General features: G+C 52.1%; 1 protein-coding gene across 4 annotated transcripts; it reads right to left on the reverse strand.

Moving 5' to 3' along the window:
• Positions 1-319: 319 nt before the first annotated feature.
• AQP7 (aquaporin 7) lies at positions 320-27,937 on the reverse strand. 4 transcript variants are annotated; one of them, XM_039474781.2, is made up of 8 exons: positions 27,733-27,937; positions 26,318-26,368; positions 20,519-20,636; positions 12,881-13,004; positions 12,315-12,452; positions 11,989-12,107; positions 11,561-11,778; positions 320-460 (listed from the first exon to the last, which is right to left on the reverse strand). In XM_039474781.2, exons 2-8 carry the CDS (start codon positions 26,341-26,343, stop codon positions 391-393), a joined length of 813 nt encoding a protein of 270 aa, XP_039330715.2. In that variant the 5' UTR covers positions 26,344-26,368; positions 27,733-27,937; the 3' UTR covers positions 320-390. The 4 variants fall into 4 exon arrangements, with proteins under 4 accessions (XP_039330715.2, XP_003939791.1, XP_074251073.1 ...); XM_003939742.3 differs by lacking the exon at positions 320-460 and adding an exon at positions 9,949-11,200; XM_074394972.1 differs by lacking the exon at positions 320-460 and adding an exon at positions 9,949-11,200 and having other exon boundaries at positions 20,519-21,223.
• Between the last annotated feature and the right edge of the window lie 4 nt (positions 27,938-27,941).

Raw genomic sequence — 27,941 nt, forward strand, 5'->3', positions numbered from 1 at the left:
GCCAGATTTAGAATCTAGACCAGGATTCAGCAAATGTTAACTGAAAAAAGATCAGATAGTAAATATCGTAGACTGTGATTCTTATAATTTCTGTTGCAACCACCCAACTCTGCCATCGTAGTGGGAAAGCAGCCATAGGCAATATGTAAATGAAAGAGTAAGGCTCTGTTCTAATGCTTTATTTGTGCACACTGAAATAATTTCATATAATTTTTATGTCATAAAATATTCTTTCGACTTTTTCCCAACCATTTATAAACCTAAAAAACATTCTTAGCTCATAAATTGTGCAAAAACAGGCAGCAGGCTAGATTTCACCATGGACTTTATTTTACCCACCCTGTTCTGGAGCAGTCCTTCAGGCAGAAGAATGTAGAAAGGATTGGAGGGCTACTTTGAGGCAAGAAGCTCGGCCAAGAAGCTGCAGAAGCGATCCGGGTGAGGGTAATGTGAGTTGGCACTGCAAAGAGGGGAGAGATTCAGATTAGGGAGGTAGGATTGGATGCCAGAGGTTAACAGGAGAACTAGCTGTAAGGCCGATTGCCTCTCCCGGAGCTCGGACACGCCCATCCCTCTCCACGCCTGAAAATTACGTCATCAGAATCTGCACTCAGCATCTAGCTTCGCCATGCCCACCTCTGCGCTCAGCACTAAACTCTGCATTCGGCACCTAGCCCACCGTTAGAAATCCCCTCTGCACTCAGCACCAGGATCTTCACTCGACACTAAACTCTGCACTCCCCCTAGCCAGCCGTTAGAAAACCCCGCCAAAATTTAAAAGAAGCCTGGCCAGAACCTGCCCAATAGCGTATGGCCCCGTCCAGCCCGCTCACCGAAAATCCTGCCTGCCTACCTATAGCAGCTTGCCACGTTCACGTTCTGTTTCTCACAGCCAATCAGAGCGCCTTCCCTCCCTATATAACCCCACGCCTAAGAGGAGTCAGGCGTGATTTCCCTGGCCTCTTTTCCGCGGTACCACGGAACCTTGTCCAGGAGCTAAATAAATAAGCGTCTAATTGTTCTCATGCAGACCTCAGTTTCCTCATTTTAAACTCAGCAGTATACCTCACAGAAAATAAACCTTACACTAGCCACCCTCACATCACCAAGGGGAAGCTGCTTCTCATTGCTTTGGTGGATTCCTCAGCCGTGGCGTTGGGCAAGCGTATACGTGAGCATAGGCAAGAGGGAAAGACCCGTCTGCCTCTACCAACCCATGCATGGAGGGAGGGCACCAGGACCCCCAGCTGTTGCTCCCTGAGAATCAGGTGGAAACTTCTCTCCCTGCTCCAGCCCACACTCAATTTTGGCAGGAGAGTTTTCATGAGCCAGAGCTTTCCAGAGACCAAATTATCTCTGAAATTCCCTCTGGCCTGTTTGGCAGGGCCGGCTGCTCTCAAGTGTTACCTGCTTGACATGTAATAGTGGCTGTGTGCGGGACTGCGGAGATGAAAGCAGGCCCTCCTGCTTGCAGGGCTGTTGGCCGCAGCTCTGGATCCTGTTCTGGAGAGGCCAGAGAACATGGCAGGGGAGGAGGAGGAGGAGTGTCAGTCTTGTTGGGGAGGGGCAAAATCTCAATCACCGAGTCTGTAGATTCAGGTTTGGGGGGAGATTCCCTTCTGTGTGGTGCTGGCCTTCTTGCTTCATGCCTGAAAGCCTGGAGACCTTGTTTCCTAAGGAGAACCTGCTGATGTGCCTCCTCTTCTAAAATCGAGGAGGGACGGGCAGGCCAGCTCCTTCACCAAGACAGACCTGCCTCCCTCATTAGCCTCCCTCATACACAAACAGAAAGTTCAAACTCCCCACATGGCCTCAGCACAGATGTCCCATACATCTCCCATGGCTCAAAGATCCCCAGGGGCTTCTCTAGGCCAGGTCAGTCCCTCTGCCTACAAAGCCAAGCTCTGAAAGAACTGGTCCCCTGGGGTCACACTGCCACACTAGAAACACCCTGTACCAGGAGGGGGCTGAGTCCTCAGGACACAGGCAGCGTTTTCCTTCCTAGCTTCCCCAGACACGGCTCAGTGGGAAGTCCTTCCTAGTGTCCCAGGCTGCCCTCGGCCCAGGCTTTGCAAGGTCATTCTTCATAATGCCCAGCCTTCTGGGAGAGGTGTATGCAGAGAAGCCAGCTGGACAGCTAGGATGTCTGTGTTGCTGCCTCAACTCACTCTGTCCTTGGGCAGTTTGGGCATCAGTTTCTGCATCTGTCAGTTGAGGTAATGTTCCTGCTCATGTGCTTCCCAGAGCCATCGTGAGGGTGGTGGGTAGACAGGGTCAGATATCAGGAGAGTCTCCCAGTGCCACGTGGCATCTTGGCACAGTCAAGGCTCTGGAGCCCATTTCAGGTCCGGCTCTCAGAGAACAGCTCTGAGAAGGGGGAACGGAACAGAGCCATGGCCAAGCTGCTCAGACAAGGGTCAGGCCTTTGGCCACCCCCACTGACAATCCCCTCACTAACTGTAAACCTGACACATCAGTGAGGGAGTTGAAAGTCCTCATCTGCTCACATTTTCCCGAGAACCTTTTCTAACAGTAGGTAACAGCTATTGAACACTTAATATGTGCTGAGCACCACAGCCATCTCTTACTCCTCAAATCCAATGAAACCAGCATGGTAGCACACATCTGTAGTTCCAGCTACTCAAGAGGCAGAGGCAGGGGTTCACTTGAACCCAGGAATTGTGTGAGCCCAGGAGGCTGCAGTGAGCCACATTTGCACCACTGCACTGCAGCCTGGACGACAGAGCAAGACCCTGCCTCCAAAAAAACAAAGGTCAGGTACAGTGGCTCACACCTATAATCCCAACACTTTGGGAGGCTGAGGCAGAAGGGGATCACTTGAGCCCAAAGTTCAAGACCAGCCTGGGCAGCAAAGTGAGACCCCGTCCCTACAAAAAATACAAAACCAGGTGAGGTGGCATGTACCTGTAGTCCCAGCTAGTCAGAAGGCTGAGGTGGGAGGACTGCTTGAGCCCAGGAGGTTGAGGCTGCAGTGAGCCAAAGTCGTGCCACTGCACACCAGCCTGACCAACACAGAGAGAGAGATGTTGTCTCAAAAAAAAAAAAAAGAAAAAATCCCCATGAAGTATGTATTCTTATTATCCTCATTTTACTAGTGGGGAAACTAAAGATTGGAGAAGTTAGGTCACTCACCCAAGACCACTCAGCAAACAACCAGTCATCTGAAATTCCTATCAGGTCTGTGTCCTTGACAAGAGCTGTGGGAATTGCCCCTGAAACCGTACTGAACTTGCCTTGGAATTGGGGCAATTTGTACCGCTCATCTTGGAGTTCCTGGGGCAGGGTGGCCCAGCAGGTCAGGCCCAGCGGGAGGAAAGTTTACACATGTCCCAATGCAGAAAACACCAGTTAATCCCCTACCCCTGCTTTAGAAGACAGGGCTTTTTCTCTAGTGGCCACTAGGGTGCAGTATGTATCCCTAAACCAGGAGCCTGGGGGTCGGGTAGAGAAATGCTTACACTTTGCCTCAGAAAAGCTCTCTTTTTTTAAAACTTTTTAGTAGAGTTTATAACCAATATTTTCAAAATTGGTTATAAACCAAAGTATTTTCAAAATTTCACATTTTTATGTTTTTTTAATATTATTTTCTCTCTGCTAGTTGATATACATAGTATGAGCACCAGGGAAAACAACGCATGCAAATACTGGAAGGAAGGAAATTCAAGGCAGAGAGAGGGAAAGGCATTGCACTCTGAAGTGGCAGCGCGCCATACACCTTGAAGGAACAGCAAGGCCGTCAACCTGTAGGGGAGTGAATGATGGGGGGAATCGCGGGACTCAGAACAGTAACAAAGGGAACCTGATAGGTGGGGCCTTGTAGGCCATGGGAAGGTTTAGGGCAAAGGAGTGAATGATGAAGCCTAGCTTCTTTTGTGAGGTGGAGTCTCGCTCTGCCGCCCAGGCTGGAGTGCAGTGGTGCAATCTCGACTCCCTGCAACCTCTGCCTCCCAGGCTCCAGTGATTCTCCTACCTCAGCCTCCCAAGTAGCTGGGATTACAGGCACCCGCCACCACATCCAGCTAAGTTGTGTATTTTCAGTAGAGATGAGGTTTCACCATATTGGCCATTCTGGTCTCAACTTCCTGACCTCAGGTGACCCGCCACCTCGTCTTCCCAAAGTGCTGGGATTGCAGGTGTGAGCCACCGTGCCCAGCCCCCTAGCTCATTTTTTAGAAGGGTAATGCCAGCTGCTGTATTGAGACTAGACCAGAGGGCTGAGTGGGAGCAAGGGAAGAGACCGGAAGACCAGAAGACCCCTGCTATAATCTGAAAGAGACTGCCTTGGCTGGAACCAAGGGAACAGTGCTGTGGTGGTGAGAAATGGCTGGATTCTGGATACATTTTGCAGATTAACAACCATAGGATTTGCCGACAGCTGGGATGTGGGGTGTGAGAGAGAGAAAAGAGTAAGGGATGACTTTAAAGTTTTTGGCCTGAGCAGCTGAAAGACTGCGTTTGCTGTTTACTGAGATAGGAAAGCGTGTGGGAGGAGCGGGCTTGGGATGAAAATCAGTCCAGTAGGCAGTTGTGCGTGGGAGTCTGAAGTCTGGAGACAAGACTGGGCTGGAGATCTAATTTGGGGAGCTGTTAATGGCGCCTGTAATGGTATTTAAAGGCTGGTGAGATCATGTAGGGAAGGAGGGTGAAAGAGAAGATGTTCAAAGGCAACTATGCCCTGGGCACACCCTCATCCTGAAGGCAGGATGCTGAGAACAAGGCAGGAGTGAGAGATTTCCAGAGCCAGAGATGGGGGCTGAAGCTGCAGGATCAGTGCTACAGGAAGTCCTGCAGAGGGAGGGTCTCAGGTTTTCTTACAGGTTGCCTGGGAGAGGATGGGCTTCTCTCACTTATCCTGACCTGTCTGAACCCCTTGAGAGAAGGGCCTGGCCCCAGGGCACATAGTCAGTTAAGGCCTCAGAGTATTCAGGCTCCCGGGGCCAAAGGAGGCCATGAGCCTTGGCTGCCTCCTCTCGTTTTCTTACCCCCTCAATATGGGTACTCTACAGGGCTCCGTGACCTCTCCCTGGGCTACCTCGTCCACCTGCAAGCCTTCAGCGGCCACTCCTGGGCTTAAATGCTCTGTCTCCAACCCAGATCCCTGGCTTTCCCTAGATGTCCTGTGAGCCTCTCCTCCTCAGCATGCTCAATACCGCAGCCGTCTTTCCCCCACAGACTGTCTTCTGATGTCTCCACCACCTACCTAGTTCCTAGACAGAGCCCTGAGCAACACCTTCTGCCCTTTCCACAGCTGACTCAAGGTCCATAACTTCCATCTTCTGACTCTCTTTTCTGGTCACCTCTCTCCTCCCTTACCCTTCACCAGCGATGCCAATTCAGCTGCCTCTCCTTGCTCTCCTGCCCCCAGTCCCTCCCCTTCCAATTCAGCTTCCACACAGAGGTTAAAGGATCTCTTCTCAGGCACAAATCTGGCTCTGCCATTACTTGGCTTAACACTCTTCTCTGAATTTCTAAGAGATGAAAGTCCCAGCTGCCTACCCTGGCCCTGTCAGCATCACCAGCCACTCCCTACCTACCTTGCCTCTTCCCCTGCAGCCACACTGAGCAGCCTGGGACTCCGAACTCTGTGAGCTCCGAACTCTGCTCCTGCCATTCCCTCTAGCTGGAGCCCCCCGCCAACCCCTCTCCTAGGTGAACAAGACTGCCTGGTGAAATCCTGTCTCTATTAAAAATACAAAAATTAGCTGGGCATGATGGTGGATGTCCGTAGTCCCAGCTACTCAGGAGGCTGTGGCAGAAGGTTCACTTGAACCTGGGAGGTGGAGGTTTCGGTGAGCCAAGATCACACCACTTCACTCCAGCCTGAGCAACAGAGCAAGACTCTGTCTCAAAAAATAAAAAATTTAAAAATTTTGAAAAAACAAAAACTAGCCAAGGTCACCTCCTTGGTTTCTGGGTGAAAGCACATGCTTCAGGGGCACATTGACAAGGGCTATAGTCCCTGCTCTCTGCCCCTTGCTGAGCCAATCTCCCTAGCCTCAGTTTCCCTGTATGTCAGATGGGCATGACGACGTGCAGATCACTTCAGAGGGTGCATAACAATAGCAGCACACACAAACTCCCCTGTGCCAGGCGTCGCCCATTCATCCTCCCAGCAGCGCTGTGAAGTGGGCTATTATCTTACCTAAGGTTATACGGCTAGTGAGTGGCAGGGCAGATATTTGGGTCCAGGCAGGCTGGCTTCATTGTCTGTGCTAAGTGCCACAGTATGAACTCCTGCCATATACAGGAAGGCTGGGGTCACCCTAGGTTCCACTGTTCCTACTGTAAGATCAGCGCAGGGTGGATGTGGAGCCGCCGTGCTATTCAAAGTGACTCCAGCCTCCTCACACTAATGGTGCCAGCACCAGGCCAGGCCTGAGGTGGCTGCTCCACCTCTTCCTAGACTGCAGGACCCCATCTGAGGGAGGAAACCTAAGACCAGCCAGACCAGGGTGCTACCAGTATCCCTTGGAATCCCTGGAGCTGAATGGGAGAGCAGGCCAGGCAGTGGTAAGGGGCTCCTCTCAAAGCTGGGACTACCAGGCTGAGGACCATAGATTCATCTGCAGAGCCCTGGATGGGCCTGGCCTGGGAGCAGAGCCATGACATGAGGCTTCATGAGTGCTATAAGAAGAGCTGGGGGGCTCCCCAATACCAACAGATCCAAGCCTCCTGTACAGATGGGGAAACTGAGGCCCAGAGAGGTAAGGGGTCCTATCCAGGTCACACAACCAGTCCATGCTGGCACTGGGAGAATGGGAGAGGATCCAGTGCTCCCATGGCTTATGTCCCAACCTGGCTCCCAGAGCTGCACAGATGCATCTACAGGAGGGACCCTGCGTGTGTGTGTGTGTGTGTGTGTGTGTGTGTGTGTGCTCGTGTGCATGACAGCAAAGCCAAGAGCAGGCACCCACAAGGTGCAATGATGCCCACCCCACCTTATCCTAATCCCTCCCTTCCTTCCTTCCTGCCTTCCTTCCTTCCTTCATTCTTTCCTTCCTTCCTTCCTTCATTCTTTCCTTCCTTCCTTCCTTCGTGGGGCAGGACCTGCCTTTCTTCTCCAGAGACTTCCCTCACCTCTGCCCCAACCCTTGTTCTCATCTCTCCTCAGTGCCTGGCCTCGGTCCACCCACCATCCCCCTTAATTCTCTGACTTCATCTTTTCCCCTTTCCTCTTTCCATTTCAGCACAGTGGCCCCTCCAGCTCCCACCCAGGGAAGTGGCTGTTGTTCCTCCCACCTGGCATGTTCTTTCCCCAAGTGTCCACCTGGCTCACTCTGTCACTTCTTCAGGTCTTTACTCAAGTCACCTTCTCAGAGGCCATCTGCTCTTTACCCCTCCCCACACTTTCTATACACTGGTCCTGCTTTTTTTCCATAGCATCTATAACACACCATATATTTTACATAGAACGTTAGCTCCAAGAGGACCAGGACTACTATCTTCCTTATGCCCATTTCCTCAGTGCTGGCAGGGTGCCTGGCACATTGGAGGCTGTCAACTGGAATCTGCCAAGAGAATGGAAAGGCTTGCTCTGCGACAGGTCAGGGCTTATCTGAGCCTGACCTTGGGACCAGAACCTGCAAGGTGTTAGGGGTAGCATGCCTAGGGCAAGCCTGTGGTAGAGCAGTGGACAGCAGGTGGGGGCTCTGTCCAGGGCCGCCCTGCCTCCAGGGTTCCTCCCAGGGACAGGAGGATGCCCAGAGGCTGAAGTGCTCATGGGGAGGGAGAGGAGGGGAGGAACCAGAACCCTGGGCCCCATAAATGCCTCTCTCAGCTGTAACTGAGGCCCTGGGACCATGCTGCTCTGGAATGCCAAGAATGAGAAAGGCTCGCAGGGCCGCTGAGGGTGAGAGAGGGGAAAGGGCTTGCAGAGGGTCACAGCAGGTCACTGTACAGTTGGGAACTTCCAGCTGTGGGCCATTCCCTGGTCAATCCCAGCCAGGGTTCCCCTGATTCAGCTCCTCCCACCATGGGACATTAGACACACTCATCGTCCCTGGATTTCCTGTGATCTCACCAGGCTCCCCACCTGTTACCCCTCCCCTCTACCCTGTTCTCACATTACAGCTATTCCTTCTTTGTCTTTATTTAAATATATCATACATACAAACAATACATGTCACATTTATGTTACCAAGCACAATCATATAATAAACCCACAAATGTATGTCAACCCCAGAACTAGAAAATTATTAATAGCTTGCACTACTCCTGTGCTCCTCCCCATCTGCCTGTAGGAATCATTTCTTTTACTAAAATAGTCAGCCTTCTCAGTAGCGGATTACAGATACCCAATCACACCCAGCTAATTTATATATTTTTAGTAGAGACAGGGTTTCACCATGTTGCCCAGGCTGGTCTGGAACTCCTGATCACAGATGATCTGCCCACCTCGCCTTCCCAAAGTGCTGGGATTACAGACGTGAGCCACCACACCCAGCTACTGTATTACTTTTTATGCCTCTAGAATTTTTCCGTGTTGTTGCAGGTGTCTGTTGTGCCTTAATTTTAGCTATTGTATTCTGTTATTTGCACTTGCACAGCAGTGTATGTATCTGTCCTCTGTGGATGGACATCTGGGTTGTGTCCAGTGTCTCTCGACCACCCTACCTTGTGCCATGCTTCCTGACCCTCCTGTCATTATTCCACACTCTAGCTATGTCCGCAAAGTCATGACTTCATGAATCCCTGTCTTCAATTTCTGAGCTCCAGACCATATAAAAGACATAACTGTGTTTATTGAGCCAGAAATGAATCTCAACATTTTACATGTGGTAGCGCATTTAATATTCACAGCAATACAAGTGATAGGTAATATTCTTATCGCCATATTACAAATGAGAAGGCCAAGGCCCGGAAGGGTTAAATATTTGCTCAAGATCACACACCTTTTCCCACGCCCCCTTCCAAGTCCCATCAGCAACTCAAACTCAGCACGTCCGTGATGTAACCTATCATCTTCCTCCAAACCATTTCCTCATTTGTGCCCTACTCTCAGTAGGGACATCTCCAATCCCCAGGCCCAAGCTGGAAACTGGAAGCCATCTCTGACTCCTCCCTCTCCCTCACCCACTCCATCCAGAGCCCAAATCCGGCACATTGTACCTCTTGGGTATTGATCAATCCCGTCTCTCGTCTCCATGCCCACAGTGCTGACCCATTAGGTGCCCAGCTGCTGCTCTTGGGTCATCGCTTCCCACCACTCTCTTTGCAGGCCCATCTCCACCATTTCCAGCATCGTACACACTGTGGCTCAAGTGCACTTTCTTTTTTTTTAAATTTAATTTAATTTTTATTTTTTTCCTTCAAGACTACTGCAAATCAAGTGCACTTTCTAAACCTCACCTTGTCCCCCACATCCAGAAGGAAGCCCAGTCTCCTCTGCCCATCTCCTCAAACTATAAAGTGCAGCTCTCAGCCCCAGAAAGGACAACCCCTACCACATCCTGCTCTGTCTCCTCCTCTGGGAAGCCTCCAAGCCTCCCACTCTGCACTCACTTTCTTCTTCATAATTACCTGTCCCCCATTAAACTGCAACCATCTGCAACCAAAGGCAGAGCCCAGTGCATCCACTGGGCATCCCCAGTGTCCAGACAGGGCCTGCACGCAGTAGGTGCACAATCATTGTTGAAAGGCAAAATGCATAGCAATGACAGGAACCATGGGCCCCAGGCAACAGAGTGATTCTTACCTGACCCCAGGCTCCGCAGATCCTGGCCCCCTACCCCACCCGACCTCTGCACCTGCTTCCCTGGAGCCCTTGGAGCCCTATGAGGCCTCTTCCTGTGTCTTCATGTGTTTGAAGAATTTCCCTCTTTGCATTTTCCTTACAACTGTGGGATTCCTTCATGTAGGAGCACTCTGGCACCAGGAAGAAGAAAGGCTTCAATCTATAGCAAGCATTCTCAAGGGAATTAAAACTGATTCTTTTTTTTTTTTTTTTTTTTTTTTGAGACAGAATTTCGCTCCTGTGGCCCAGGCTGGAGTGCAATGGCTCGGTCTTGGCTCACTGCAACCTCCACCTCTCCGGTTCAAGCAATTCTCTTGTCTCAGCCTCCCGAGTAGCTGGGATTACAGATGCCCACTACCATGCCTGGCTAATTTTTTGTGTTTCTAGTAGAGATGGGGTTTCACCATGTTGGCCAGGCTGGTCTCAAACTTCTGACCTAAGGTGATCCAGTTGCATCAGCCTCCCAAAGTGCTGGGGTTACAGGTATGAGCCACCATGCCCAGCCTAAAACTGATTCTTAAAAGGGGAGGTGAAAAAAAATCTTACTCTTTTTTATGTACAAAGTAGAGAACATATACAGTACATAAACAGATATATAGTATACCTGTGGTATTAAAATTTCATGTGATTAAGAAAAAAATATCTAAAAGGCGTCTGCAGAAGGCACTAATGGAAAAAAAAGGCTAAGAAATTCTGATCTACATTCTTGGGCCTTGCCTTGTCTAGTCCAAGAACTGGCCAGAACTCGGGGAAGGGAAGACCCAGGGGAGAGTCGAGTCCAATCCCAGGATCCCCTCAAAGTATCTCCAAAGCCGGTCCCCCATCAGCCCGCCAGCTATGGTTCTTTCCCTGAAACCACCCTTCCTTCCCCCGTGCCTGAAAATCCCTCATTCTGTTTCTGTCCTTCTTTCATCTCACCCCGTTCCTACTGAGGGTGCAGTTCAGCTCTTCCCTGCTCTCTCCCCTGGGCATCCCAGTTCCCAGGATGTGAAAGACTCGAGGTGCCTCACCTCTACACCTTGGGCTAAGGCATAGCCCTAGAGCTCCTGGAAGAACCCAGGAGGGGAACCCAACCACAGGAGGTCCCCAGGAAGTGGGGTTCTGCTGTGGGATAAGACTTGCTTTATTGGGGTGAGGGTGGAATCACAAAGAATCTCTACTTAGAAGTGTTCTTGGGCCATGGATTCCTGTAAGGTGGGGGCCAGGCGGACTGCAGGTCTGTTGTCAGGGCTCACGGAGACAGGGGTGAGGGGAGAGGCCATGGATGCATGAGGTTCCATCTTGGATAATACGGTTATCCTGTGATCTTCATACGCCACAGAGTCCTCCACTTTTGGGGGCTCCCGTGGGATGGTGGAGCCAATGAAGACCACATAGATGATGCCACCTAGATAGGCACCCAGAGGTGGCGCCACCACTGGCACCCACCACCAGTTCTCCCCATCGCTGCAGGCAAGAGGCAGAGGCCTGCTGAGGGGGGCTGATGTCCAGGACAGCACCCTCATCCACCTCAGGCCAAGACAAGGTAAGCAGAGGAGTCATCCCCAGTATACCCCAGGAGACACCTCAGCCTGGAGCCCTGGTTGGCCTCAGCTCGATTCAGGGAGAGGGTTGACACTCAGTACAAGTGCAGGATCTGTATCCGTACTGCTCTGGGGGAATGTTGGGACTCATTCCTGCTCCCCAGGCCACCACGGGGCTCTGCAGGACCCTCCTATGCTGCCCCTCACATCACCACCACACCTCCTCAACATGCAGGGGACCCACAGAAAAACTCAAAAGAATGGGCCTAGGCAGGGGCCGTACCTGAAGACCTGTTTGCCCCAGCCGGCAATGAAGGTGAAGATACGGGGGGGCAGGTCCCGGGATGGGTTGATGGCATATCCTGTGTTCATGCCAAGGGACATCCCGATGGTGACCACAAGTATGCCTATCACCAGCGCCTGTGTGCCCGGCAGTGCTGGGTTGTTCTCCTGGTCCGTGATGGCGAAGAGACACAGCTGGAGCATCCCAGTCAGCCACACCTGAGGAACAGATGATGTGGCAGCTCACCAGGGCCCCTCCCCAAGCCACAGGGCCTCGGCAGTGCCCCAGATCCAAGCCCTCTAGCAGAGACACATCTCTGTACAATCTCCATCCAGAGTTCTTGACCTGTCTATCAGGAGGGGCTCCCTGCTGGCTCCATCCTGAGGGGTGGAGGGTAGGGGGAGGGGTACTCATCCTGGACCACTGACCTCATTCAGGAAGCCCCACCACAATGTCATGTAATCAGGAAGGTAGGTGGCAAAAATGCCAGCCGTCGCTACGGGTCCGGTCACCATCAGCTGTCCACCCGAAAAGTGTAGAATGGCCGCTGCGGAGACACAGACTGTCCTGCGAACCTGCCCCAGTGAAGCCCCACAGGGTCCCAGAAATTAGGTTATAGGTTAGAGGGTGGAAGAGCTCCAAGGCTTTTTTCTTCCAGCTAGTTTTTTACAAACCAGGACACTGAGGTCCGATCTGCCCTAATTTTAGAGGAGGCGACTGAGGCCAGAGGCGGACACCCAGGCAGTGCACTCACTGTAGAAGAGGGCGTAGATGGTGGCAGCCGCCAGGAAGGAGCCGAGGCACTGACCCAGCACGTAGACCGGAAACTTCCTCCAGGGCAGGCGGCCCAGTGCGCAGTTAGCGAAGGTCACAGCTGCATTCATGTGGGCCCCTGAGGGCAGGACCAAGTGTGTCAGGGAGTGAGAGAAAAACAAACAACAACTACAACTGTACTGAGAACAGTGATGGCTGGTGTGCACAGAGAGCATGCTCCTGACAGCTCTCTCATTGACCCTCACAACCACCCCGTGGGGCTGGAGCCACAGCCTGTGTGTCACTGTTAAGAAGACTGAGGAACAGAGAAGGCAATGACTTGCCTAAGAGGACCCAGCCAGTGAAAATGACAGGTCACGGGGGCCCAGGAAGAATCTGGGGCAGACACATCCTAGATGAGGGGTTGGGAGGAGGCCTCCTCCCTCCCGGTGGCCAGGCGGAGAGGCACTGGCTGTGCCGGAGAAGGGGCTGGCTGGGGTGGACAGGAAAGAGCCTGTGGCGGGACAGCTGGCCTTGCCCAGTCTGGCAGGGCCTGGGCTTACTCACCAGAGATGTTGCCTGCCACATGCACTCCCATGGTGACACCGAAGCCAAAAGCCAAGTTGACAGCAAGGTAGCTCCCATGTGTTTTACTTAGAACCATATGGGCCACGGAACCAAGGCCAAACACCTACAAGGGAGGGCCACTAAGGGGGCGGCCTACCCCGGAGCCCCAACCTCAGACGAGGGCTCAGAGCCCAGTTCTAGCTCCTCACCCCCATGCCCTGGGCCTTCCTGCCATTGCCCACGAAGACCTTCTGCCATGCCCTCTTTCTCCAGAGCCTTCCCTTCTCACCACCTCCTCTCCTTGCCCCTGCTGAGAGGCCTCTCAGACCGGAGCCCCTGAGAGCCGGGTGGAGCAGCAGAATCAGAGGCTCTTAGACACACGTCCAAGCACCTCAGCCCCAGGCCCACCTGAAGTTTGGGGGTGAGGCAGGGCTGTGAGGAGGGGATGGCTGGCATGGATGGCATGTCCTCAGAGTCCCTCACGCTTCAGGCCTGCCTGAAGGAAGTTTCTTCACGGGCCCTCCAAATCTGTCCATCCCTGCACGAGCGTGCGCGCGCACACACACACACATACACCCTCCAGCCGACCCCCTGCAATGCTGGAGCAGTGGGGTACTAACTCTCCTGCCCTCAGCTTCATTTCCATGGACCTCAGGTGGCTCTCCCAAGCCACTGCTTCTTGCCCATCCCTCACAGCTCCTCAGATGATGCCGCCTTCACAGGGGGAAGGGGCCAAACTTCAGGCCCATTAGCTTCAGTCCAGAGCCACTGTCCCCTTCAGCCCTGCCTCCTGTGCCATCCTCTCCCTCTGAAGGGGCCTCCATCACCCCTGTACCTTCCATCCTCCCACTGACTGGCTCCCTCAGACTGGAGTCTCATCCTTCCCAGCGAACCATCCTGCCCCTGCCCAGCCTCCCTCTCCAACTGTGGGCTCCTGGTCACCCTGTCCCTGCTTCAGTCAGACTGCAGGAGAGAACACACTGGCCAACTGCTTCACCCCTTCCCTCACGCCCCCTTCTCAATCTGGCTTCCACTTCCACATGTCACAGACACCAAAGCTCTCTCCAAGGGCTCCCACAACCTCCTGATTTTCCAAAGGTCTCTTCCAGCATGGTCTTGCCAGGTCCACAGCTTCAGCTATGCCTGATGGACCAAAATTCCCATAATCTCCACTGGGGAGCCAGATTCCTACCTGCAAATCACCACTGGAACTTTCCTGGTGTTCCATGGGCATCTCAGGCTCTGTTGAAATTTCACCATCTCTGGATCACCAGAGGTCAGGAATTCAAGATCAGCCTGACCAACATGGTGAAACCCCATCTCTACTAAAAATACAAAATTAGCCGGCCATGATGGTGGGCACCTGTAATCCCAGCTACTCAGGAGGCTGAGGCAGGAGAATCACTTGAACCTGGGAGGCGGAGGCTGCAGTGAGTGAGATCGCGCCTTTGCACTCCAGCCTGGGCGACTAAGGGAGCCTCTGTCTCAAAAAAAAGAAAGTTCGGCATCTCGCAGCACACCTGCTCCTCACTCTATGTTCACCATCCCAATTGGCAGAGCCAGAAACTCCGATGTTGCAAATAGGAGTTTCCTTGCCATCCTCCCCAAAACCCCATCAGCTCTGCTCACATTCTCCCCGAACCTCACCCAGCCTCCTCCTTGTAGCCAGAGTGACCTTCCTAACAAAAACCCTATCAGGTCTTCTCCATGCTCACTCACTGGCTCCCCTCTACTTCTAGGATAAAGTCCAAACTAAGTAGGCCACCATCTAAGACCCTGCATAATTTCATCCTTTCTGCCTGTTTCATATCTGCTCCAATATTCTTTGTATTAGGCAATAGTTTTACTATTAAATACTAATAACCATTTTTTTTTTTTTTGAGACGGAGTTTCGCTCTTGTTACCCAGGCAATGGCGCGATCTCGGCTCACCGCAACCTCCGCCTCCTGGGTTGAGGCAATTCTCCTGCCTCAGCCTCCTGAGTAGCTGGGATTACAGGCACGCGCCACCATGCCCAGCTAATTTTTTGTATTTTTAGTAAAGACGGGGTTTCACCATGTTGACCAGGATGGTCTCGATCTCTTAACCTCTTGATCCACCCACCTCGGCCTCCCAAAGTGCTGGGATTACAGGCGTGACCCACCGCGCCTGGCATAATAACCATTTACTGAGCACTGACTACATGCCAGTGAGTTATACTGACCATCTCCTTTAACCCTGACACCAATCAGATGAGTTAGGTGCTATTATTCTCCCCCACTTGACAGACAGTAACCTGAAGCTTAGAGAACTTGAATGGCTTGTCCAAAGTCACACAGCCTGTACCTGGTGAGCCAGGATTAAATCCAGGCACTTACCTGTGCCAGACGGCCTCAAAGCAAACAACTGCACTGCTCCAGGAATGCCTTGCTTTCTAGTGCTTCTGTTTTATTTGTCTGATTTTTGAGATAAGATTTCGCTCTATTACCCAGGCTGGATGGAGTGCAGTGCCATGATCAGGGCTCATTGCAGCCCCCTGGGCTCAAGTTATCCTCTCACTTCAGCCTCCCAAGTAATTGGGACTATGGGCATGTGCCATGGCACCCAGCTAAATTTTTTTTTTTTTTTTTTTTTTTTGATACAGAGTCTCGTTCTGTCGCCTAAGCTGGGGTGCAGTGGTGCGATCTCGGCTCACTGCAACCTTCACCTCCTGCCTGGGTGACAGAGTGAGACTCCATCTCAAAAAAAAAAAAAAAAAAAATACTGGATGGTGAGTGAACCCCACATGATTTCCTGTGTCAGGGTTGCCAACTGGCATCCCATGCCCTAATTCATCCAGCACACAGGTTTTGTTTGGATCACTTGGTTTTGCAGAACAGGAGTTTCTATCTCTCTTGAAAAATGAGAAGCTCAGGCAACACTGGCCTGCATTCCACCCTCCATGGCAACAGTCAGCTGGCATGGCAGCAGCTCCAGCCTTACACAGATTGGCACTCTGCAGTCAGCCAAAGTCCCTCCCGCCCTGCGTTGCGACTCTCTTGGCCCTGTAGCATGTGATCTGCAACCCTTGCCCCATGGCTCACATGTATGGCTGGTTTTCAGGGCCTGGATGGTTCCAGCCCCGCCTCTCCCTGGTCAGTGAACATGGCCCAGCCCATCCAAGTCTCCCAGACAGCCAGGAGGCCAGCTCCAAGGGCAACGCCCTTGGAATTTGCAACGTGAATCCATCCACTTCCCCCATCCTGGCTGCAATAAATGGGAGCCAAGGTCACACTGGCTTTTTTGGGAAAATCTTCACCCTGGTGTCTCACAGAGATTCCTATTAAAGCCCCCACTTCTTGGCACAGCCTGGCAACTAAAAATAACAACAACACAATGTCCCATATAGGCTTACACCTCACAAAGTTCTTTTACGAGTGTTATTGTCTTCAATCCTCACAGCAAATCTGCACAGCAAAAATTTTTCTCCCACTGTATAGATGGGGAAACTGAGGCCCAGAGAGGAGTATTGAACTACCTGAAAGTGATTACCTTACCCCCATCTGGGGGAGCATTAACAAGCCAGAGTCTTTAAAAGCCAGCTATATTTAAGCTAAAGGACAGAGCATAGAGGTTAAGGGTCAAGAATGTGATATTAGGCCCGGCAAGTGACTCATGCCTGTAATCCAGGACTTTGCAAAGCTGAGGTGGGAGGATCACTTGAGGTCAGGACTTCAAGACCAGCCTTGGCAACATGATGAAATCTCGTCTCTCCTAAAAATACAAAAATTGGGCTAGGTGTGATGGCTCACACCAAAAATCCCAGCACTTTGGGAGGCCAAGGTGGGCAGATTATCTGAAGTTAGGAGTTCAAGACCTGCCTGGCAAACATGGTGAAACCCCGCCTCTAGTAAAAATAAAAAATTAGCCGGGCATGGTGATGGGTGCCTGTAATCCCAGCTACCTGGCAGGATGAGGCAGGAGAATTGCTTGAACATGGGAGGCAGAGGTTACAGTGAGCTGAGATCACGCCATTGCACTCTAACCTGGGCGACAGAGCAAGACTGCATCTCAAAAAACAAACCAAAAAAATGGCTGGGCATGGTGGCACACAACTGTAATTCTAGCTACTCTGGAGGCTGAGGCACAAGAATTGCTTGAACCCAGGAGGTGGAGGTTGCAGTGACCTGAGATTGTACCACTGCACTCCAGCCTGGGTGACAGAGGGAGACTCCAACTCAAAAAAAAAGACTGTGATACTAGACTGGACTGGATTTAATCTTGACTTAAAGTGTGACCTTGGGCAAGAGGCTTAGTCTCATGGAAACTCAGTTTTCCCATCTGTGAAACTGGGATGATAGTACTTACTTCACAGGGCTATTTCAAAGATTTGGGAAGATGCAACATGTAAAGGGCTTAGCATCACAATGCCCGGGATGCGTAGGTGCTCAATAAAAATCTCAATAAAAGGAAGAGAAACACAGATGTGGGCAGGTATCAAGCATGTGGGTGGTGCCTGCTTTTCCTAACAGCTCTGGGAGAACAAACCCCCCTGCCTCCCAGGTTCCAAGATTTAACAGCCCTCATGGGGCTGGAATGTCTTGTCGTAAGTGAATTACTTTGCCCTGGATTAAGGCGGGACAGGATCCAACTGCTGTCCTCACAGCTCAGGAGCCAAAGCAGGTGGGGAGGTAAGAGAGGAGCAGGGGAGGGCCAGATACAGAGAGGAGAGAGCAGCTGAGAGCACCTGTCCTAATAGCCAGGGATCAACACGTGGGTACCACATCTTACTTGTGCTGGCACTTGAGCTTCTTCACACAAGTCCTCCAGCTTTATGTCAGTGTTCCTGTTGACCAATAAGGGAGCTAGAGTGATGGGCCAGGTGTGGTGACTCATGCCAGTAATCCCAGCACTTTGGGAGGCCAATGTGGGCAGGTAACCTGAGTTTAGGAGTTTGAGACCAGACTGGCCGACATGGTGAAACCCCATCTCTACTAAAAATACAAAAATTAGCTGAGCACAGTGGCACATGCCTGTAGTCCCAGCTACTCAGGAGGCTGAGGCAAGAGAGTCACTTAAGCATGGGAGGTGGAGGTTGCAGTGAGCCAAGATTGTGCCATTGCATTCCAGCCTGGGAAACAGAGTGAGCCCCTGTCTTAAAAACAAGAAAGCTAAATTTGTTAACAGTTAAGATACTTGTGGATGGTCAAACAGCTAGAAGATAACAGAGCCAGGATTCAAATCCCACAAAGGCCTGATTCCGTACAATATAAGTGAGAAGTCAGGCTTTAAGCCAGGGGGAGATCTGCCCAAGGCCAACTGGTGACTCAGTGGCAGGGTCAGGCCAAGAACCCTGGTGTCCCGATTCCATCTCTCCCTTGAGCTCCATGGGGGCCCTACCATCTCCTGCACTGTGGCTCAGTGCACGTATGCACGCACACACACACACATACACACATACACAGCTGCCGTTAACTAATAATCATAACCACACACACAAACAGCCTCTCTCACCCCACATTCCTCTGGCATGCACCTGGCTGCCTTTTCTTCCCTTTCTGGAGACTGCCCCTTCTTTTTTTCTGGACCCTGGACCCTGTATAAGATGCAATAAGCATGGCTACAGTCATGTTAAGGGCTGAGGCCCACTAGCGTAAGTGGCAGGGCTGAAGCAGGTGGAGAGGGAGCAACCTCACACCTGCCTGCAGTCTGGATGTGCAGACTTCTGAACAAGAGCCCCTAGGCCAGGCGCAGTGGCTCACTCCTGTAATCCCAGCACTTTGGGAGGCCAAGGTGGGCAGATCACCTGAGATCGGGAGTTTGAGACCAGTCTGGCCATCATGGAGAAACCCCGGCTCTACTAAAAATACAAATTAACCAGGTATGGCGGTGCAAGCCTGTAATCCCAGCTACTCAGGAGGCTGAGGCAGAATTGCTTGAACCTGGGAGGCAGAGGTTTCAGTGAGCCCATATCATGCCATTGCACTCCAGCCTAGGCAACAAGAGCAAAACTCTGTCTCGAAAAAAAAGAAGAGCCCTGGCCGGGCGCGGTGGCTCAAGCCTGTAATCCCAGCACTTTGGGAGGCCGAGGCGGGTGGATCACGAGGTCGAGAGATCGAGACCATCCTGGTCAACATGGTGAAACCCCGTCTATACTAAAAATACAAAAAATTAGCTGGGCATGGTGGCACATGCCTGTAATCCCAGCTACTCAGGAGGCTGAGGCAGGAGAATTGCCTGAACCCAGGAGGCGGAGGTTGCGGTGAGCCGAGATCACGCCATTGCACTCCAGCCTGGGTAACAAGAGCGAAACTCCGTCTCAAAAAAAAAAAAAAAAAAGAAGAGCCCTTGTCAAGGTTACCAGCAACCTCCACGTTGCCAAACTCTGGGGTCTCTTGCCAATGCTCACCTTGCATGGACCATCTGCAGCTGCCCACACCACTGACGGCTTCTTCCTGGTGGAACCACTGCCCCCTCTATGACGCAGTCCCCTCTGGTCCTCCTCCCGCCCCTCTGACCATTCCTTCTCAGGCTCCTCTGCGTGCACCTCTTCATTCCTCAGGGCTCTGTCCTCAAGCCATCCTTTTCTCTTTCTGTGCTCTCTCTCTGGACAATGTTGACAACCACCGCCTGCGTTCTGATGAATTTCAACTCTTTCCTTCCGGACCAAGCTTCTCCTGAGCTCCAGCCCCTGCCTGTGTTTAGCTATCTCCTGGATTTCTCCACGGGCATCTCAATCCATGGGCATCTTGCCTGCTCACATCCAAACCAGCCTTACCTCTCGCCCTGGGCTGGCCCCGTGCTCCAGAACAGCTCATCGGCACTTTGCCCACATCTTCTACTGGCAGAGTCTCGATTCCATCTTCCACAGCCCTCAAACACATGCTTTCTTCTCCAACCCCAGACCAGCCACCACCCTCTTTCTGCCCAGATCAACAACAGCCTCTTAACTGGTTCCCTCTCGCCAGCTTTGCCTGTCCTGCTTGTTTCACACTGCACCCAAAATTACTGTTAACATCCAAATCCGATCATGTCACTACTCCCCTGCTTGCCAGCCTTCAGTGTCACCCCATTGGATTCATTCTTAGAGCCTGATAGTCAAGGTCTTCAATCTCTCTCTTTTTTTATTGAGATGGCGTTTCACTCCTATCGCCCAGGCTGGAGTGCAGTGGCATGATTTCTGCTCACTGCAACCTCTGCCTCCCAGGTTCAAGAGATTCTCCTGCCTCAGTCCCCCAAGTAGTTGGGATTATAGGTGTGTGACACCATGCCCAGCTAATTTTTGTATTTTTAGTAGAGACAGTGTTTCACCGTGTTGGCCAGGAACTGCTGACTCAGGTGATCCGCTCACCTCAACCTCCCAAAGTGCTGGGATTAAAGGTGTGAGCCACCACACCCGGCCCTCTTCAACCTCTTTACCCTGGATTTCCCTTCTCCCCACTTCCAGCCGTGCCCCAAATACCCCAGCACATGGTTTTTCATTTGACCCCCCACATATTATGATCCCTTTCTGTCCAAAAAGACTTGATGAGAAAGACCTCATCCTTACTTTCCTCTGCTGCTTCCCCAGGCTCCCAGCTCAGAAGCAAGGAATACACAATGTGACCGGGTCAGCATGGGGAGGGGGCCGTGGATGGCCCTGGCCGAGCCCCACCCACTTCACGCTGGCCACCCACTCACCATCATGACATATGTGCTCATGAACTCGGCCAGGAACTCTCGCACCAACTTCTTCTGCAGTATTTGCTGTGTCCTTGTTATCCCAGACCAGGAGACCATTTTGGAGCTGCGGGTGGACCTGAGACAGCAGCCCGAGCCCATAGACAGAAAGAAGACTCCAGTGTCTGCCTGCTGCCCATCGGCTCTTCAGCTCACAACTGAGTTAATGGGTAACCCAGCAGCCTTGCCACACACACCTCTTCTTGCCCAGGGCAGCTGGGACAACTGGAATCAGAGACCTTGGGAGCCATGGGGACATGGAGAGGAACTGGGGTAGATGGCCAGGCCAGGCCTCTTCTTCCTTCTAGTTGGGCCTGGGCCAGTAAAAATGGCATACTAGTGAGGCCACTTTGCGGAGGGGCCGGTAGGGGGCTGACAGTGCAATCCGTGGTGGCAACAAGCCTCTGAGAAAAAGCAGGGTAGGAGGCAGCAAGCTTGAAAGTAGACCTCGGTTGTCTGTCCTGTCTGTCTGTCCGTCTGCCTGCCTACCTATCTGCTGGAGCCAGGGCTTTCAGGTCACAGGCCAGGTGAGGGCAACAGTGAGGCACTCTACAAACAGCATGAGGTGTGGCAAAGTCTGCTGCTGAGCTCTATAAACAGCACTGAGCACTGAAACATGCTCCAGGTTCTGTCAAAGACGAAGGCGTCAGCAAAATGCACCAGGCTCTGCAACCAGGTCAATGCAAACAGAGGTATGTGAGAGAGCGAGTGAATGAATGAATTAATTAATGAACAGGAGGCAGGGAAGGAGAAAAGGAAGGACTGGATCTTACTTCCTGGTGTATCTTCAGTGCCTAGCACAATGCCAGGTACACAGGAGATGTGCAATAAATATTTGTTGAATGCGTGAGAACTGGGGAGTCTGTCTTACTCTCAACTAGATCTGCAGAGCTTCCCAAAGTGCCTGGCACTTGATATATATTTAGTTAATAAATGCACGGTTAGATGGACAGGTAGGTGAAACCCTAACAGGTCCCAAATCTTCATATAAGGGGAGGTATAGGACTAGAGTTTGGGGAAGGTGGGGGGTGGGGCTGGAGAATAAAGAGAAAGAAGTGAGGTCAGGCATGGTGGCTCACGCCTGTAATCCCAGCACTTTGGGAGACTGAGGCAGGCGGATCACCTGAGGTCGGGAGTTCCAGACCAGCCAACACGATGAAACCCCGTCTCTACTGAAAAATACAAAATTAGCCAGTGTGGTGGGGCATGCCTGTAATCCCAGCTATTTTGGAGGCTTAGACAGGCAAATCAGTTGAACTTGGGATGTGGAGGTTGTTGTGAGCCAGGATCTTGCCATTGCACTCCAGGCTGGACAACAAAATCCAAACTCCATATCAAAAAAAAGGAAGAAGAGGGACAGATACCTCTAGGTGTGGCCTTAGTGCTTGTTTAGACTAGTCACTCTGCTGTCTCACTATCTGGATGCCCAGAGGCCAACACCAGCTCCTCAACTCCTCTGGCCAGCCCATCCTTGCACATCACTTACTGCCTTGGCTGCAGGCCTTTGCACATGCCTTTCCTATGCCCAGAATGGTCCCCTGCCTCCCGGAGGCTCCTTTACCCTGCCAGCCTTCTTTTCTTGACCTAAATTTCCCTTCCTCTGGGAGAGCCTCCTGCCTCCTACCCGCTCCTCTAGGCCATTCACTTCCTCCACATGCCCACGGTGCCCACTCTTTCAGCTGTGGCAATGCTCATCACACTGCACAGTAATTGCTTAAGTAGGCCAGGCACAGTGGATCATGCCTGTTACCCCAGCACTTTGGGAGGCTGAGGCAGGCTGATCACTTGAGACCAGGAGTTCGAGACCAGCCTGGGCGATACGACAAAACCTCATCTCTACAAAAAAATACAAAAATGAGTCAGGCATGGTGGTGCATGCCTGTTTCCAGCTACTGGGGAGGCTGAGGTGAGACGATTGCTTGAGCCCAGAAGGTGGAGGTTGCAGTGAGCCGAGATCACACCACTGCACTCCAGCCTGGGTGACAGAGCAAGACCCTGTCTCCGGAAAAAAAAGCTTAATTTATTAACTGCTTTTCTTCCCAAGGGCTGGAATCATATCAGTTTCCTCACTGCACTGCCTGAACATAGTAGGCATGGTAGATTCAATACATCTTTGGTTCATTGCTGGTTGTTGCCTGCTGTGTGTCGATGAGGAAGGAGCCAGGCTTCCAGGATTCTCTCGGTGTTCTTGGCTTCCTGCTCTGTCCACCTCTCTCCTACCTCTATGGCACCTTTCCATGACTGTCTTTGGGCTGCTGCTTGCATTGGCAGGGTCTCTTTTTCAGGGCTGAGGGGGCTGGTCATGGAGTAAGGAGACCCCTGTATGATGCTGCATGGGAGCTGGAATTGGAGGGGTGCCCAGCGGATTATCCATGCAACTCTGCATTCCCCTCCATCTACTCATCCCTGGGTTTGTTTCCCTGGGGTAAGGAATAGGGCAAGGACTGGGATGGGTGAGCTATGAACAGAGGATCTCAGCTGAGAAGTGGAAGATGTTTCATTCCATGCCTGGACATCTCTTACTTCCTCTGCTTACTTTTTGCTGCCAGGAGGATTTAGGAGCTCCGAGGAATGCTGCTGCTCTCCCTAGCAGGATGAGGTGACCATCCACTGGCCCCCACCCAACTCCAGCTCCCATGCTGGAGGTAACCACAGAAGAGGGGAAAGAAGTAGACAGAGCAGAAAGCCAAGAACACCAAGAGAATCCTGGAAGCCTGGCTCCTTCCTCATCACCACCCAGCAGGCAAGGCACAGTAAGCAACAGATAACCACTGGCCAACCTAATGAACCCAAGATTTCTTAAATCTGTTATGCCAAAATGTTGAGGCAGTGCAGTAAAGGACATTGGTAGGATCCCAGCCCTTGGGGAGAAAAGCAATTAATTAAGCAATTACTATGGAGTGTGATGAGCCTTGCCACAGTTGAAAGAATGGGCACCATGTGGAGGAAGTGAATGGCCTGGGGTGGGGTAGGAGGCTCTCCCAGAGAAAGGGAAATTTAGGTCAAAAAAAGAAGGCTGGCCAGGTAAAAGGGCCTCCAGGGAGGCAGGGATCATTCTGGGCATTGGGATGGCATATGAAAAGCCTGCAGCCAAGGTAATATCCAATGTGCAGGAATGGGCTGGCCTCAGAGGAATGCAGGTGGCATGAGATGGGCAGAGAGGGGCCAGGGCCAGACGGCAGAAATCCTCCTTCCCAGATTAGGAAGTCTGAAGTCTACCATAGGCTGTGGGCCAAGTGGAGGATTTCAGCAGGAGAGCTGCCTCTCCTGTGGAGGCCAAGATGGAGGAAGTGGAGTGGAGGCAGGGTGAGCATCAGCTTCTCCACAGACGGATGGAGAGGGGGTGGCAGCCTGAGCCATGGAGATGGCGGTGCCAATGACCACAAGAGCACAGTCAAGCTGACAGGCTTGGGATTCAGTTAGAGAGGGAAGGGAGTGGGGTGGCTCAGCGATGCTCTCAGGTCCTGGTAGGGCAGCGGAATGACCAGCATGGGAACCAACTGTGGGTGAATGAACGAGGAGGCCCCTTCTGAGCATGTTGAGGGTGAAGAGCCCGCTAGAAACCTGGGGGGTATGGCCAGTGAGGAGGCAGCTGGTCGTGTGGTCTCACTTAGAGAAACATTTGGAGGTCAGCAAATCAGATGGTCATCTGAGCCATGGGCAAAGATGAGAGAGCTCAAAGAAAAGGCACAGACTAAGAAGAGGGGTCCAAGAAAGCCAGCCCACAAAGCAAGGAACTCACAGCCAGCCAGAGCCTAAGTAAGCTGCTAACAAAGAAGCTAAAAGCTCACAAATCTAACGCTTGTTATTTTCTTTCCTTCTCTCTCTTTTTTTTTTTTTCTTCTTTTTTTGAGTGTCGCCCAGGCTGGAGTGCGGTAGCACCATCGCAGCTCACTGCAGCCTAGACTTCCCAGGCGATCCTCCCACCTCAGCTTCAGATTCAAGGGTTCCTCTCACCTCAGCTTCCCAAGTAGCTGGGACTACAGGAGCACACCACCATTCTTGGCTATTTTTTTCTATTTTTTGTAGACATGGGGTTTTGCCATGTTGCCCTAGCTGGTCCCAAACTCCTGGACTCAAGCAATCCTCCTGCCTCAGCCTCCCAAAGTGCTGGGATTACAGGCGTGAACCACCCTGCCTGGTGGCTTACTAACCCTATGACTAATCTATCAACTTAACTAGCTAGCTGATTCTTCTGTTAACCAGCTATTAACCCATTTAATTATCTAATCAACCAGTCAACCATAAACTCTCTAACTAACCACAAGCCAACAATTCAACCTGCTAACCAACATTTCTTCATTCAACAAACATTTGTTGGCCAGGCATGGTGGCTCACACCTGTAATCCCAGCATTTTGGGAGGCCAAGGCAAGTGGATCACTTGAGATCAGGAGTTCAAGACCAGCCTGGCCAACATGGCGAAACCCCATTTCTACTAAAAATAAACAAAATTAGCCAGGCATGGCAGCAGGCACCTATAATCCCAGCTAGGGGGGCTGAGACATGAGAATCACTTAAACTCAGAAAGCAGAAGTTACAGTGAGCTGAGATCATGCCACCTGCACTCCAGTCTGGGCAACAGAAGAAGACTCTGTCTCAAAAAAAAAAAAAAAGTGCTGAGCATCTACTTATGAGTCAAGCACCAGGAATACAAAGTTAAAACCCACTCTCCACCCTTGGGTCACTCCGTTTAATGGAAGAGATGGGTAATGGCAACACCACTAGAGAGAAGAAGCTTGGGACTGCGGGACCTCAGGGGAGGCATGGGACGTGGGAACTGAAGGATGTTTTGCAAATGGGCAGGTGGTGGCCTAACATGGCTATGGGGATGTAGGGTAGTGGTAGAAAGAATGGTGGAAGGTAGCCAGGCGCAGTGGCTCAGGCCTGTAATCCTAGCCCTTTGGGAGGCCAAGGCAAGTGGATCACCTGAGGTCAGGTGATCTGGATCACCTGATCACTCAAGAACAGCCTGGCCAATATGGGGAAACCTCATCTCTACTAAAAATACCAGAAAAAAAGAAAAAAGGTATCGCGAGGTGGCTCACACCTATAATCCCGGCACTTTGGGAGGCTGAGGCGGGTGGATCACCTGACGTCAGGAGTTCGAGACCAGTCTGACCAACAAGGTGAAACCCTGTCTCTACTAAAAAAAACAAAAATTAACTGGGCTTGGTGGCAGGCGCCTGTAGTCCCAGCTACTTGGGAGGCTGCTTGAATCCAAGAGGTGGAGATTGCAGTGAGCCAAGATCGAGCCACTGCACTCCAGCCTGGGTAATGGGGCAAGATTTCATCTCAAAAAAAAAAAAAAAAGAAACGAAACGAAACTCAGTGTGGCTGGAGGAAGGAGAGCAGGGCCTAGAGTGGGGAGGCCAGAGAGGTAACGACTAGATAAGCAGGGCCTTGGCCATTGCAAGGACTGGTTCTTGTTCCCCCCAAAGACAGCTGAGCCTGAGAGGGTAAGAAGTGCTGAGTTCAGTTCAGCTGAAGGCCACCTGCATGCCTTGACCCTCATCCAAGTCTTTCTGAGCACCCCCTCACCTCAGGACCCAGCCCAGGCTTGGCTGCACCACAGGGATATGAGAGACGATGGAAGACCCTCTTCTTCTGGGACCTCATAGGCTAGTGGGTGGGTCGGGAGGAGGAGGTCGAGGGGGAACAGCTGCCCCAAGGGAGAGGCTGAGGAGGGGCAAGGAGGACACTGAGGTGTGCTGTGTGGAGGACAGGGGGCTGGAGTTGGGGAACAGGGTGAGGTACTTACCGCCTGTGCTTGGATGCGTGAATCATGTTTTGTCTTGCAGATTTGTGGATGCTGTGAAGCCAGAGAAAGGTCACTAGGGCTGGAAGACACAGCACGTGGCCCCCACACTTTCATCAGACCTTAGCCACAGGGGAGAAGCCTCGGGGCAGCTCCTGCTAGTGCCACTCCCTTAACCCAGCCTAGCAGTAGAGAGGGAGGAGCAGTGCTCAGCCACTGAGGAGACGCCCTGGACCACCCATGCTTGTCCCAGGACCAACCCCAGGCCAGACCCTCCAGCAGTCCTCCTCATCTTCCCTGTCTGCAACCTGGTTGGACTGTGGAGACGCCCTCAGCCTCTGCTTAGTGGCTCCAGCCTCTCATATTTGCATGCCATACATTTAGTCTAACCTTAAGCCCTCTTGCTGCTAAAGTGTGACTGTCCAGGACCTGCGCGTGCACACACACACACGATGAACACACAGAATTAGGCCCTGAAAACTCGTTTCACCTGTGCACCTCGCCTAAAAATTCTTCTTTGTAGGCTGGGCACAGTGGCTTACACCCGTAATCACAGCACTTTGGGAGGCTGAGGAGGGCAGATCACCTGAGGTCAAGAGTTCGAGACCAGCCTGACCAACATGGAGAAACCCTGTCTCTACAAAAAGTTAGCCAGGCATGCTGGCACACGTCTGCAATCCCAGCTACTCCAGAGGCTGAAGCAGAAGAATCGCTTAAACCTGGGAGACGGAGGTTGTAGTGAGCTGAGATCACACCATTGCACTCCAGCCTGGGCAAGAAGAGTGAAACTCTGTCTCAAAAAAAAAAATTTCCCTTTGTGCTCTTATCTTTCTCTCTGACAGCATGAAGGTAGCCCCAAGTCCCCTCACACTATCTGTCCTCATTCTCTAGCCCAGTTCCCTCTAGCTGCAGCACGAACTCGCATCCCCAGCCCTGATTGCAGAAATCCTCCAGCCCTGACTGCAGAAATCCTCCAGGCCCAGCCCCAGCCCTGCAGGAGGGGACTGCGTGGAAGGAACGACTCCAGCAAGCCGGCAGCTGACCCATCTCTGGCCTGCACCCCTGCTGCTGTGGTCCAGTGCTGGTGGTCTTCAGCTCTCTCCTTACCCCACCCCATGCTCTGCTGACAGCCCAGCCCAGCACATCCCTGCCATCTCTGCCCCACTGCTGGTCCTCCCAACAGCCAACTTACAGGTAAGGAAACTGAAGGCGAGAGAGAGGGTCTGTGTGCCTGTGTCACACAGCAACACAGGACTGCAACAGAACAAGAAAGCCAGGCCTTTCACTCCCAGCGGGGGCTCCTTCCCCTGACAGTCCCACAGTCCCCTCCTCCCTGTATGGTACCCAGGGAGTGGCCCTTCCAGGTCTGGGCACTGATAAGGCCAGCCCAACCCCACCCTGCCTGGAGCCCCACTCACTCTGCTGAAATATCTTCTGATTCTCAGCTTCTGCCTTGGGGGCTTCTCAGTTAAAGTGCATCTAATCTTGTTCCTCCATGACAGTCCCTGGCTCAGCTTCCACCCTCAGCTGGGGCTTGGCTGTCCCTGTGTCCCCAGTCCAGAGCCCGCCTCTCAGCCCTCCCAGGGCAGCCTCGAGCGCTGCTCCTGCTCCTCCAGGGGAGAGGTCA

Source organism: Saimiri boliviensis, chromosome 2 (genome assembly GCF_048565385.1).
Source record: "Saimiri boliviensis isolate mSaiBol1 chromosome 2, mSaiBol1.pri, whole genome shotgun sequence".
Lineage (NCBI taxonomy): Eukaryota > Metazoa > Chordata > Mammalia > Primates > Cebidae > Saimiri > Saimiri boliviensis.